Source organism: Nematolebias whitei, chromosome 9 (genome assembly GCF_014905685.2).
Source record: "Nematolebias whitei isolate Nwh7 chromosome 9, NemWhi1, whole genome shotgun sequence".
Classification (NCBI taxonomy): domain Eukaryota; kingdom Metazoa; phylum Chordata; class Actinopteri; order Cyprinodontiformes; family Rivulidae; genus Nematolebias; species Nematolebias whitei.
Genome location: NC_056506.1, coordinates 35,517,973 through 35,531,940, shown reverse-complemented (window position 1 = coordinate 35,531,940; position 13,968 = coordinate 35,517,973). Strand labels below are relative to the sequence as shown.

General features: G+C 41.3%; 1 protein-coding gene across 1 annotated transcript in view; it reads left to right on the top strand.

Annotated features, from left to right (window-relative positions):
* LOC119414628 (semaphorin-6B) overlaps positions 1-8,856 on the top strand; it is a 26,700-nt gene extending 17,844 nt beyond the window's left edge. Inside the window, exons 13-16 of the mRNA XM_037681730.1 lie at positions 1,556-1,696; positions 3,566-3,643; positions 4,109-4,170; positions 7,681-8,856. Coding sequence (XP_037537658.1) covers positions 1,556-1,696; positions 3,566-3,643; positions 4,109-4,170; positions 7,681-8,666 — 1,267 coding nt within the window. The 3' untranslated portion in view covers positions 8,667-8,856. The remainder of the gene's footprint in view (positions 1-1,555; positions 1,697-3,565; positions 3,644-4,108; positions 4,171-7,680) is intronic.
* The last annotated feature ends 5,112 nt before the right edge of the window (positions 8,857-13,968 follow it).

Here is a 13,968-nt window from a genome sequence, read left to right as displayed (position 1 = left end):
GTGTGTGTGTGTGTGTGTGTGTGTGTGTGTGTGTGTGTGTGTGTGGTTATATATAGATATAAACATATTATGCAGGTGTATCTAAAAAAAATTAGACTATTGTGAACAAGTTCTATTTTTTGGTCGGTCATTTCAGAAAGTGAAACTCTTATTTTACATAGATCCATTGCACACTGTGAAATATTTCAAGCCTTTGTTCCTTGTAATTTTGATGATTATGTTTTACAAATAATAAACTAAAATTCAGTGTCTCAGAAAATTACAGTATTGTGATGAGATCCAATATTGTAAACTCCTGATGTCACACCCTGATCAGCTGATTAACTCCTAGACATGAGCTACAAATGTTTCATTCTTCAAGTCCAGCCACTCCTGAACCAGAGACAACATCAGAATTGTCTTACCTGCTGAGGACAAAAAGAACTGGACTGTTGATCAGTGGTCCAGTGTCCTCTTTTCAGATTAAAGTAATTTTTGCACATCATTTAGAAATCAAAGTCTCAAGAGTCTGGAGGAAGGAAAGGAGAGACCCAGAATCCACGTTGCTTGAAGTCCAGAGTGAATTTTCTACAGTCAGTGATGATTCGATGCCATGTCCTCTGCTGGTGTTGGTCCACTGTGTTTTCTGAAGTCCACAGTCAACACAGCATCTACCAGGAGATTTTAGAGACTTCATTCGTCTGCTGACGAGCTTTATGGAGATGCTGATCTCATTTTCCAACAGGACTGCTAAAGGCACCAAAAGCTGGCTGTGGAATACTCAAATTTTCTGAGACACTAAGTTTTGATTTTTCATTATTTTTAAGCCATAATCATCAAAATTACAAGAGGTAAAGACTTAAAATATTTCACTATATGTGCAATGAAACTATGTAATATATGAGTTTCACTTTCTGAAATGATGTACAGAAAATGAACTCTTCCACAATATTGTAACTTTTTTTTAGATGCACCTGTATATTAAATAAATGAAAGCTGTGTCAAAACTTGAGAAAAAAAAAAAAAAGGATGATGTCCGAAAGGAGAGATTAACATTTCTGATGGGTTTGGGTAGGCATAAAATCTAACAAGTTTTTGCAGGCAAGACACTTTTTCACTTGTAATTTCATTTCATCACTCTAAAATAAAACAGGAAAACAAACTATTTTACAATGAATAAATGCTTTGTGATAATTAGAATGAAATTACAAACCTCTCAATAAATGTGTTAAAAAAACAACAACAGTGAACCGTGAAGTGGCACCAGCAGATCAGTTTTACCTCTTTCCTTCTCTCTGCATCCTTGTAGGGTTTGTTTACTTTTGTGGACAGCTGAACAACAACCATCACTGTCCATTATTGATTTAGTTATGAATCCCGAGCTTTTATACGCTTGACAGTCTAACGGAGGGGGGGAGTCCTGCCACAGTTAGCTGAACTGGCCTCTGTGAGTCTTCGAGTGTTTGATTGTGGGTGGACTGTGCTCGCCCAGTCTCTTTTGAACGAGGTCTTTGATCCAGTCACTGGTTCTTCTGAGACCAAAACAGACGTCAGTAACTGTCTTGTCTGTCTCCAGGTGTGGTGAGGACTCTCCTCAGGCTCGTCTGCTCTTGTCCCTGACTTTGGACCGGACCAGTCACACTCTGCTGCTGGCCTTCCCCTCATGTCTGGTTAGAGTGCCCACATCTCGCTGCCACCTCCACTCACGCTGCATGAGGTGAGTGATGTGATTCTCCGATTTCTCACTCCACCTGTTACAGCACTTTCCAATGTAATTAACATTTCTGGTTTAGCTTCAGCCAGCAGAGGACGGATGCCACCTGTGTTTGTCAAATCACAGCTAGCTCATTTTGTTTACTTTTTATTCCCCTAGAAAAATATTTAACTTGAAGAAAATGGCTTCCAGATTATGATTTATTTAGAACACAAAAGTTGTAAACGTGCTTCCCACAGAGGATATATATCACATTTACATAATGCTAATTTATTTATTTATTTATTTATTATTTATTCATTTCATAACAAAATAAAATACATATCAATTAACATATATGTAATTAGAAAACAATTATAAATATAAAATGAAAGGTAGCAGATGAAGAAAAAATCTTATTGAATCTGCTCCTTAATGCTCCATAATGCTAATGACTATCTACCCGATGCATGTTTGACTGTTGTGATGAATCTCCTGATGCATGCTCAATAATCCAGGTAGAAAAATCTAAATGTTGTGATGAATGTCTCTTAAGTGATTTTATTTGACAAATTTTCCACATATTTCCAAACTACAGCTCGTCATTCCCTTCACCCTCAACAGTTTTCCAGGTTCCATCTTTACGAGCTGACCATTTCTTGATGACTGGAATCAGTGTTGTAATCAAGAACACGTAATGCGAGACCAAGTCAAGACCAAGACTTTTAGGGTCCGAGACCAAGACCTCAAGTCTTGGAGCTCAATCTTTTCACAGATTATCTGTCTCATACTGTCACGACATAGTGACAGTTTTAACAAATATGTAAAAAAAACATATGTAACTTTTATAAAAAATATTTTTTTATAAAAGTTACATACTGCAACTTTAAATTTGCTTTCGAATGCATGTATCAGCTTTTATAAATTGCCAAAGCTACATAACAAATAAATCAGACATTCAGTGTTTTTTTTTTGCACGATCATTTTCATGTCATGTGACCCACTGACACAAAACTTAAACTGCTCTACTAGACCTGACAGACGAGGCACACTCATTTATTTCTCATTTGAAAGCATTTTCTAATTTTACATAATTTATTTGTTCAAAAATCATGGTTTTCACTCAATAACTAATAAGAAAATGCTTTAAAATGAAAAATAAATGATGGTGTCTTGTGTGTCAGGTCTATTAGAGTAGTTTAACATTAGTTTTGTGTCAATGGGTCAAATGATGTAAAATATATTAATTTTTGTTTCTGAAGAGTGTTTGGTTCGGTAATTTGTTGACGGTCCCTAAGTGAACCGTTACGTCTCAGAGGAGGGACAGACTGAGCTGAAATCAGACTGCCTGCTTCGGATCGAACGAGAGGAACACACCTCTGAATCCACGGAGCTCCAATGTCCAACGTCCAACCTAAAACTAACTTCACCGCCGTAGAGAATTGCGGCTCCAGCACGAACAGTTCAGAAACAATTTGAAATGAGAAATAAAAGCTTTTTATTAACTGATTAAGTCGTGTTTTAGACTGCTTACTGCTAGCAAATCTATTCTGACCCAAAGTGCAGCCGTGACCAGTTCTGAATGAGGCTTTACAGCAGACAGCCGCTCCCCTCTCTTCCAGGTTCTGTGTACTGCACAAATAAACTGGACAATATTCTGGCAATTTAGTGACATTTCCACAGTTGTGGTCTTGTCTTGAAATAAAATCCCGAGTCCTCAATGTCCGAGACCGAGACAAGACCGAGACCAAATGTGGTCGAGTCCAAGACGAGACCATCAAAAAGTGGTATCAAGACTGCTCTTGAGTACTACAACACTGACTGGAATCTTAAGTATTTGATTCAGCTGCTATGAAACAGTTTGTAATATATTTCCTTTGTGTGCTCCTGCAGAAGCTGTCTGGCTTCCAGGGATCCGTACTGTGGCTGGACCAAAGGCAGTACCTGCTCCTTCCTGAGACCAGGCACACGGTGAAGGGGGGACACACACACACACACACACACACACACACAACACTAAACAAAGAAAGCATGAAATATTCAGCAGTGCTAATTGAACTATGTCTTTAGCACATGGAAACACAAAACCTTGAACTGTCAGTAATTCAACTCCCACCACCATCTGTGCAGCTGCCCTCACCTTTGACCCTGAAAAGAAGAGATCAATAAAGAGATCTGCAGCGTATCTTGTTACAATGAATGACTGACATGACACAAGGGCATCATGTCAATTTTATAGATCATTACTATCAGATTTCGAACAGTGAGCATCTTTACGGTGTTTACATTCTGTTTAATTCTAGATTATGTCTTATGTGTTGAACATTCATTCAGGATTTATTCTTCACCCATTAGAGCTCAAATAACGAGCAACCTTCTGTTTGTGTTGCTCACTGAGAAAAATGTTGCTCACGTGCGATTTCTCTGTGGCTGCAGGATTCCTTTCCAACAAGATGTGGAATATGGAAACGCTAGCTCCCATCTAGGAGACTGTGATGGTAGGTTGCAACACTGTGGCATGTTGCTTCTGGTTAGTTAGTTAGGAAAGGCTTCACCATGTGGCTCAGTGCTTCATTACACCTGGGTGCTTGTGGCTGAACATTTTGTTCTGATTTGAGTTTACAGCAAACTGTATAATAAAGCATTTTTTTAAATCTAGGATAAAACATCCCTCACCAGCACAATGTGATTTATTTATTTTAGTATATTGGTGTCTTGGTCAAACTGATTCAGGTGGATGAAAAACCAGAATTATAGTTAATTTTTCCCAATGCACTATCCTTTGGCTCATGAAAGGTAAAGGTCAGAGATGATAACTAAAGAGTTTATGTAGAATGTCACAATTCTGTTAAGATGTGTAGTTTCACAATAATAAAATGAATCCAGTTTGTCACAAATTTACCAAAACACAAGCACTAATACAGTTATCTTAAACTGAAATACGGGCTTCTAGCGTTTACTCCAACTCCTTGAAACCGATGCTGTCAGAAATAAGTGACGCCAGACTGCAGACCTGGTAGACTTTTATTCAAAAGATGAAAGAGCCGGAGAGGTCAAGCCAGAGACGGGCTTTTGAGCTGCTGTGTCTGCAGATGGGAGCGATTAGCGCTGGGTGGAAACACTGAGCTAATGTGAGCAGAAGACTCTCAGGCCAGGCTGGAAAGTGTGAGAGGAAAGAAAAGAGTCGACCGCTGCGGTCAGAGCTGTGCTGATGACAAGTGCAGGCCTCGCTTAACCTGGAGCTTTTGAGACCTCAAGGCCGAACTGGAGTAAAGACCAACTGAAGCATAAATATTTTATTAAATAAACACATAAAGATGATAATAATCAATGGTTATGGAAAGTTATTGTAGTACAGCAGTCCCTCTCTACTTCACGGTTCGTTTTTCGCGGAGTCGCTATATCGCGGATTTTCAAAATAAGATTGGACATGACACAGTTGGCTGATTGATGGATGAGTCATATATTTTTATTTAAAATAAATTATTTTAAATGATTTTGCACCAGGCAGCACGGTGGCGCAACTGGTAGAGCTGCTGCCTCTCAGCGAGCAGGTCCTTGGTTCAAACCCCGGTCCAGGGGCCTTTCTGGGTGGAGTTTGCATGTTCTCTCCGTGCATGCGTGGGTTTTCTCCGGGTACTCCGGTTTCCTCCTACAGTCCAAAAACATGCATGTTAGGCTGATTGGGAACTCTAAATTGTCCCTAGCTGTGAGTGAGAGAGTGAATGTTTGTTTGTCTCGTTTGTCTCTATGTGTCCCTGTGATGGACTTGCGACCCGTCCAGGGTGTACCCCGCCCCTCGCACAGTGATTGCTGGACATGGGCACCAGCGACCCCCGTGACCCAAAATGGAACAAGCGGGTAAAGAAAATGGATGGATGGATGGATTTTGCACCATGTGTGCAGCCCACAAGTGCAGGGGGAAGCTCCCTCCTGCAGCTGATCAGCTGATCTCCGTCTCTGCCATGCACACATTTCTCCTGCTGCAGCTTTGTGACGGGTTAACTATTTGCTGTCCAGATGCGCTGATCGACTTTTGTCTTCCAACTTAAAATTCAAAGTGTGTCGCATTGTAAAATCGTCATAATCACAAAATATTAAAGTGTTAAAAGTTATTTTTATTATTTTAGAACTTCTATGTTCAGTTGTTGAAGCGTAATTGATCAAGAAGTACATTTCTGCTCCGTGCTACAGAGCTGTGTGAAGGGTTAACCCTTTACTGTCCTGCTTCTCTTCTCTACAATTTTAATTTAAATACTATAATGTTTTAAATAAACAATCCATGTTGCATGGATTGTTTATTTAAAATGTTAGAGTATTTAAATTTAAATTGTTTATTTAAGGAGGGAGATTGGGAGTAACAGGTGATGAGTGAGTGTGATTGCAGTCTTGCACATGTCATGACAAAGTTTACTGAACTCGAACTGAACTTAAACTTGGACTACTGTATCCCTACGTCGCGGTTTTTCCATTTATCGCGGGTGGGCGTGGTCCCTAACACCCGCGATAAATGAGGGATTACTGTAGTTAATTTATTATCAAACCTTAAGTCTTGAATTCAATTGTAGAAAACTGTTCAAGTACAACCTCAATTCCAAAAACGTTGGGATGTTGTGAAAATGTAAACAAAAGCAAAATATAATAATTTGCTAATCTTACTATCCCATATTTTATTTGCAATGGAACTTTGTATACAATTCATATAAGTTATTGTACATTTTAGGGCAGGTGGGTCTTTAGCAACACATCTCAAAAAACTTGGAACAAGGGCGACAAAAGACTAAAAGTGATACCACAGAAAGCAGCTGGAGAAGCATTTTATTAACAAATTAGTTTATTGGCAACAGATCTCTAACAGAACTGGGTTCAAAACAAGCATTTTAGAGAAGCTGGATCTTATGGACGTAAAGATGGGCAGACGTTCATAAGTCCCGAAAAAACTGCATCTACAAAAAGTGAAACCATTTCAGAACATTGTTCCTCAATGGACAATCAATAATGCTTTGATTGTCCTATCATATAAAGTTAATAATATCAATAAATTATTTCAAGAATCTGGAGAAATGTCTGTGTGCAAAGAACATGGATGAAAGTCAGTATTTCCTGCCTGTGATTAAAAACATGTCTGATTCTGTATGGACATCACTGCATGGACCCAGAAACACTTCCACAAATGTTTGTCAGTAAAAGCTCATCAAGTCATCCATAAATGCAATATTTCCATATTTCTGTGGAAAAAGTGAGCACCATATAGAAACACTGTTGGTCCAAAGCTCATTTAAAATGAACTGAAGAAATGTGGAAAACTGTTCTATGGTTAGAGGATAAAAACTTGGAATTCTTTTTTGAAACCAAGGATGCCACATCCTTCATATTTAATAGAAAAGGGACCATCCAGCCTTTTAGCAACCCAGTTCAAAAGCCTGCCTTTCTGATGGGACAGTATGTGAGCACATTAGTGCCTATATGTCATGGGCACCTTACACATCTATAAAGGCACCATCAATGCAGAAAAGTACATACAGGTTTCAAAACAATGTATGCTCCCTTAAAGACATTGTCTTTTTGGCAAGACGATGTCACACCACGTGATGCCTCCATTGCAACAGCACAGCTTTGTAAGAGAAGAGTCCAGACCTCTCATCATTTGAAAATATTTGGCACATTACAAAAATAAAAATCAGACAAAGAAGACCAAGAATTATTAACCAACCTATACCAGACAAAAATGGGACACCATTCCCCTCCAAAACCTCGAGTGGCTGGTCTCCACAGATCACGGTTGTTTAAAGAAGAGGGTATGATTCACAGTAAACATGGCCCTGTTCTAACTTTGATGAGATGTGTTGCTGACATCAGATTCAGATAATTTAAATTCCCAACTTTTCAAAATTAGGATTGTAATTTTAAGAATATTTTTCAGCCTGTAGTCACCCAATGAGAGAGGATGTTGTTTGGACTTGTGTTATTAATTGTCATGTTTATGTTTGTGTTTCCCATCTCCTCAGGATTTCTGCAGCAAAGTTTATTGATAGAACCAGAAAGTTTAGTCTCTCTCAACCTCCTCGTGGCCTCTGCAGTTTCTGCGTTCACCATCGGGGCAGCGCTGTCTGGACTTGCAGTGTGCTGGATCATGGCCCATAAGCCTGCCAGCCGTCGCCATGGCGGCGCGTCCCAGTCCTCCATCCAGCGACGCGAAAGAGGCCTGCTGAGTAATGCTGGTGGGATGGCGGGCTCCGTGCTGAGTGTGACACGGCAAGGAGGTGGGGAGCGCTCCTGCTCGCAGGGTGGGGAGACCCTGTTTGTAATGCCCAATGGGTGGGTAAAGTCTGGTGAGCTGGACCCTGGGTTCCTGCCCACTCCAGAGCACACACCTCAGCAGAAACGAAGAGGTCTACGACTGTCCGACTCCAACTCTGGAGGCTGGGACACGAGCCAGACGTATCTAGGGGGAGGTTCTGTGGGTCTGGGTTCGCCCTGTCGCATGCCTCCCTCCGTCTACCTGACAACGAGACTCTTCCAGCAGGGTGTGGGCGGCAGACACTGTGGTGATGGCCGTGGAAATGACACACCACGTCAGCACTACGTCTGCTTGAACAAACAAGAAAAAGAAGGGAAATGTACACCTAAAGCCCCCCTCAGAAAATCTGCAGGAGAGTATGTCTACCCCATGACGCCCCAGGACTCGCCTGAACGTCGGAGGGTGGTGTCAGCGCCCAGTGCCCCCATGGAGTACAGCGAGCCTCTGCCTTTGCGTTGGCCAGCCCAGGAAGGATACATCCTCAGCAGCCATGGAATGGTCCCTGTCCCCCTGCCCCCGCCTATCATGCCTCCTCCAAGCAGTCAGGGTTACATGTCCCATCAACACACACCCGGACTAAGCCGAGCTCTGCTGAGGGGCGCGCTGGAGCGGGGGGAGCTGGGAGAGCTGGTGGACCTGAGCCATCTGATAAGTAAGAAAAACTGCAATGACAGGACTCAGACCGGCCAGTGACTGTGGAGGAAACGAAGGAGACAGGATTCTGTCTACGAGTGAAGCTCTTATTTCCATAGATCTCTCCTTTGCTCCTCCATCCGTCAATCCCTCTCCCCTTTCCACTCTCTGCTCCCCCCACATTCATATTTCATTGTCATCCTGCTCCCACTGTGCTGTCAGTCTCTCAAGCAAAACCTCTTCAACCCATAATGAGTCTTTCCTTATGACTGGCTGCAGGCTTTGCCACTCATATCATGGCTCACACTAATTGGTCAGATGGACTGAGGTTGTTGCTGTGTCTGCAATGCAGAGTTGCCTTTCTCTCCCGCTCTCAGCAGTATCGGGACAAGAGAGGAGAAGGGATGAAGGGGAAAGACAGACAGAAAAAAAGAAAAGCCTAAATGGGGAGCAGAGAGGATGAGGACAGATACTTTGAGACTGCATTCTCTGTGGAAATTGACTGAGGCTGCAGAGCCGGGAGTGGGATGCTGTGTCCTTCTTCTGTAACATTAACAAGACTGCCAGCCATCTGTTATCAACTCTATTTCCCGTTGGTCTGATTGCCAACGAGGTACTTGAAGAGAAATTGCGAATTCTGAACCTCATCAAAGTATCCATAGCTCGAGGTGATTCATCAGACAGACGTTAGTCATTCTGACTAAACAGATGATTGAAAGCAACATCCGTCTTCTTGTTCTTCTTGGTATTATTTTTCTCTTTTCTGCTCATGTGCAAGCACTTGCTTACATGTTTTTGTACAGGTAGGGTCTTCAGTATTCTATAGGAAGCATGACTCGTGTGCCAAATGCCTCTAAGTTGTCTCATAGGGTTATGGGACCATAACTCATGTCCGCGGAGGCAGGACTGAAATGTCAGCAGTATTCCTGCCAACCACACACTTTTTAGAATGACAGCATCTCAGCTGTTTGTTCTGTTTTTCTCTCCCCCTCCACTCCCTGGTTTCTTTAATGACCAATAATTCCTCAAGGACGTCGGGTGGGGTTGAACCGCGACACTGGACTGATGTGAAAAATTGAGCAGAAAAGAAGACAAAGACTTCTTGAGAATGTAAAAGAAATGCACTGAATACCATGTTTGTTGCTGTAGAACACAGCCTGGCTTTATTGAGCATTATGTGTCTGTAAGCCCACTATGGGTCAAGGTCCAGTGAATGTGATGCAGTGCAAAGTGACAATTACAGTAGTTCTGATTGAAACCTCAGAGCCAATAGGGGTAATGGAAATGTTCCCAGCAGGCAAATGGAACCATATATTCAGTCTATCCAAGTGTCCTGGGCCATAAAGTGGTGTGTGTTCAGATCAATACAGCATTACAATAGTGACTGAATCAGTTAAACCCACAAAATTATTTAAAAATAATGCAAATCCCTCATTAATTATGGTTTTATTCATCAATTTGCAGTCTGTAGATTGACTAAATGAATGCTGGTCTGTGCCGACCCTGTAGTGAGCAGCAATATTGAGTTTAAATGTAAATAATGAATCTCAGATTAGTTAAAATGATCATAAAAGAGTAGCTCTAAAACATTAAACACAATGTCATTCATGTTTAATGTTTGTTTTTTAGGGGTGCACGATATTGGATTTTTGGCCGATATCCGATATGCCGATATGTTATAACTTATTTGGCCAATAACCGATGCCGATACCGATATTGTATACGTTCCTTTGTCAGAACATTGTCCTTAGGCTTATTTGCTACAAAAATTGTGTAACAGCTGTAAGAGCTGATGACATATATTCAGTAACAGCCATATGCATAGCACTTTGACTTATATTAAATGAAAAGTGTTAAATGTTATTTATTAGCATTAATCACCTGCGATGCTGTCTCACTTGTGGAGGCTTGTTCCAGGTTCCTCGCTGCAGTGTGGGATTCTCTGCACTCCTGTGCATAAAAGAAAGCCTTTTTTAATTTCAAAGTTTTTGTCTACCCAAGCAAGACTTAATCATGCTAACGGGACTAACACGACGTCCAAATGTCTGTGGTAAAACTCTCCCAACAAGTCATGCTATCAGCTATTAGCTTCTCTACGTCCTCGGAAATGACGGCTTGTAACTCGGGTAACATTACGTTGGAAAAATATCTCCGACTGCGGACGATGTTGCGAGGCTCAACATACTCCATAAATCTTTGGAATCCCACATTCTCACCAACGAAAAATAAAACTTCCACACCGCCGACATTTTGAATTTTACTCTCCGCTGTGAGCTGGGGTAAGCGCACGTGACGTCATCACGTTGTGCTGCCGCTGCAACGTCATCACGTTGTGCTGTAACGTCATCATGTTGTGCTGCCACTGCAGGCAAAAACAGCGCCTTTTATATCGGCAAGTTATTTTAATGGAATGGCTGATGTCCGATATTGACTTTTAACGCTAATATCGGCCGATACTGATACCATGCCGATAATATTGTGCATCCCTATTTTTTTTTATATATGATTCATATACCGAAATCAGGATGGATTACACCAAGCCGGTGTGTCTTTCTCACATCGATGTGCCAAATCAAACTGGTGGAAGATTTAATAATGCTTGATCACTGAAGCAGAGAAACATAAAGTGCCAAGAAGGAACCATGTCAGTCATCAGTGCACCTTTTTCCTGTGCTGTGGTTTTGAAGAGGGTACAGCCGCACAATGGTTACCTTGCTGTCACCTTTCAACAAGAAGACGTTGCTGGATCGCCTCTTGGCTTGGGCCTTTCTGTTTGCATGTTCTCTCTGTGCATGTGTGGGTTTTCTCCAGTTTCCTCCCACAGACCTAAAACATACACGTTAGGTTGATTGATAACTCTAAATTGTCCCCAGGTGAGAGTGTAAGTGGTTGTTTGTCTCTATGTGGCTCTTTGATGGACTTACAACTTGGAAAATCAAGTGATTTAATGGATTTTGAAGAGCACTCTAACTGCAGTATTTTTGTGATCTGTATGCCTTTTACTCTACATGCTAAACGTCTCGTTTTGTTTAATTGAGTTAGGCTTGTACTGTTGATCTTGTTCAGCTCCTTTTTGACTGTGCGGATGCTTCTGATGCTGAACGCCACCGCTGAAAGTCTGTCTACTTTCATACTTCATTCAGAATACTGTAAATATGTAATTTTAAAAAAATGAATATAAGACAGTTTGTCACACCCTCTGTGGTCACAATGGTTATGTATTATTCAACACCATGACCAGAAATGTGTTTACTCCAGAATAGCTCTCATTTTGATATGAACAGTTCCTCTGTATGTTAAAATAAAGCCTTCAAATGAGCTGAAATGCATTGAGGGAACACTGTGTAACTCATCTCTAGAGGTTTCGTCTTGGTTTGCAGTCTGGGGATTGTCTGCTATTCATTGACGACCAACTGCCATGCTGGTGGCTCTGGAAACGATTCGTCAGCATCCGGAGCGAACGAATGTGCCTCATTCTTTTTGTTTGTCGACATCATGATGTGCAGTAATAACGAAAAGCACAAAAACATGTTTTGTTTTTAAAAGAGCTGTTCTGTATCATTTGTGGATAGTGTAAATACTCACCTTGAATGTACTGTGTATCAGTTTTTGTTGAGGAGGGCTGGGTGTACTGTCTACGTTCTTCTCAGACAGGACTGTGTTTGAAGGCTATTTTCTGGTGATAATGCTGTGAATAAACTGTATGTAAAGTACCTATGTGACTTTAGCTGAACGCAGAGTTTAGCTGTTTCCTTCCTGTTCTTAGATTAGAACGGCAGGCCTGAGCCGTCTCATTCGACTGATGCCTGTAATGTTTTTGCAGTTGCTAAGCCGCTGCTGATGTAATGATCAGTACTGCTAATAAAAGGCATTATATATATAGACTGCTGCTGTTGTCTGAATGCAATTATTGAAATGAATGTGTATAAGCCATACACATAATATCAAGTGCAATTTACCTGCATGACAGCCATCTTAAGATCTGCGTATAGCGTTATTACTGTTCATATTCTTTGAGAAAAACAGTATCGTGGAAAAGTTTTAAGCAGATAGAAAAAACTGTAAAGTAAGAAGACTTTCACAAATACTGTATAAATACTCTGTGTTTATTTGTATGTTAGCAATTCACTGTGAATGCGCAGAAGATGAGTCTAAAATAATAAGAAGTGTGCCTTCTCTTCTATACAACGTCAGTTCTATTTGCAGACAGGTTTTGAAAGAAGTCTGCAAGTCGGTGGTTTGGAGACAATAAAAAACAGATCCTCTGTGCATGTTTGGCTTGAATCACTCTGGCTCTTCGTGTCCTACCAGACACACACGGTGATGTTTAGACTGGACCTTTATTTGCAGGACATTTGTTCTTATTCTTTGAGCTGAAGACAGATTTTAATTAAACAGACTATGTATACATGTATATCTTGTCGATATGTACAGTATTTCTTGTTGGTGTTGTCCTGCTGCAAAATACATTTTGAGCCAATTACACGGATTATTTTCCATTTTGAATGTGTGCCTCATTGATTTGCCTTGTGTTGTTTCGTCAGTGGTTTGGCTTTTTGGCGTTTTAGCTGCAGTTCTTTACCCTAAGTTTCCTTGACTGACCACTGTGTGTACTTACTGTTCTTCTGTACAGGCTGATTCTGAGGTTTGGGGTTTTTTTCATCACCACTAGAGGATGCTGAGTGTACCTCTGAGGGAGGAAGAAATGCTCCCATGAGTGTACTTGTACTGTATTAAGTGAAAAGTGTCTCTGTCTGAGCTGCTACACCTGAAACAGATCTGAGAGCTGCTGTTTACAGCAAAGACTAACTCACAATCACTGTTTCGATAAAATACTGTAAAACATTTCACATCTGTCAGGATTCAATCATGTATAATAATAATAATCATCTAACTCAATTTAAATGTTACTAAACCCCTAATGCAGCACAGTTGGTAGAGCTGCTGCCTCTCAGCGAGCAGGTTGCCCCGGTTCAAATCACGGTCTGGGGGCCTTTCTGGGTGGATGTTGTGATGTGGGTGCATGTTCTCTCCGTGCATGTGTGAGTTTTCTCCGGGTACTCCAGTTTCCTCCCACAGACCAAGAACATGCATGTTAGGCTGATTGGTAACTCTACGGTGTTGTGTAGGTGTGAGTGAGAGAGTGAATGGTTGTTTGTCTCTATGTGTCCCTGTGATGGACTGGAGACCTGTCCAGGGTGTCCCCCGCCTCTCGCACAGCAATTGCTGGACATGGGCACCAGTGACCCCTGCAACCCAAAAAGGAAGAAGCGGGTAAAGATAATGGATGGATGGATGGATGGATGGATGGATGGATGGATGGATGGATGGATGGATGGATGGATGGATGGATGGGGAGAAA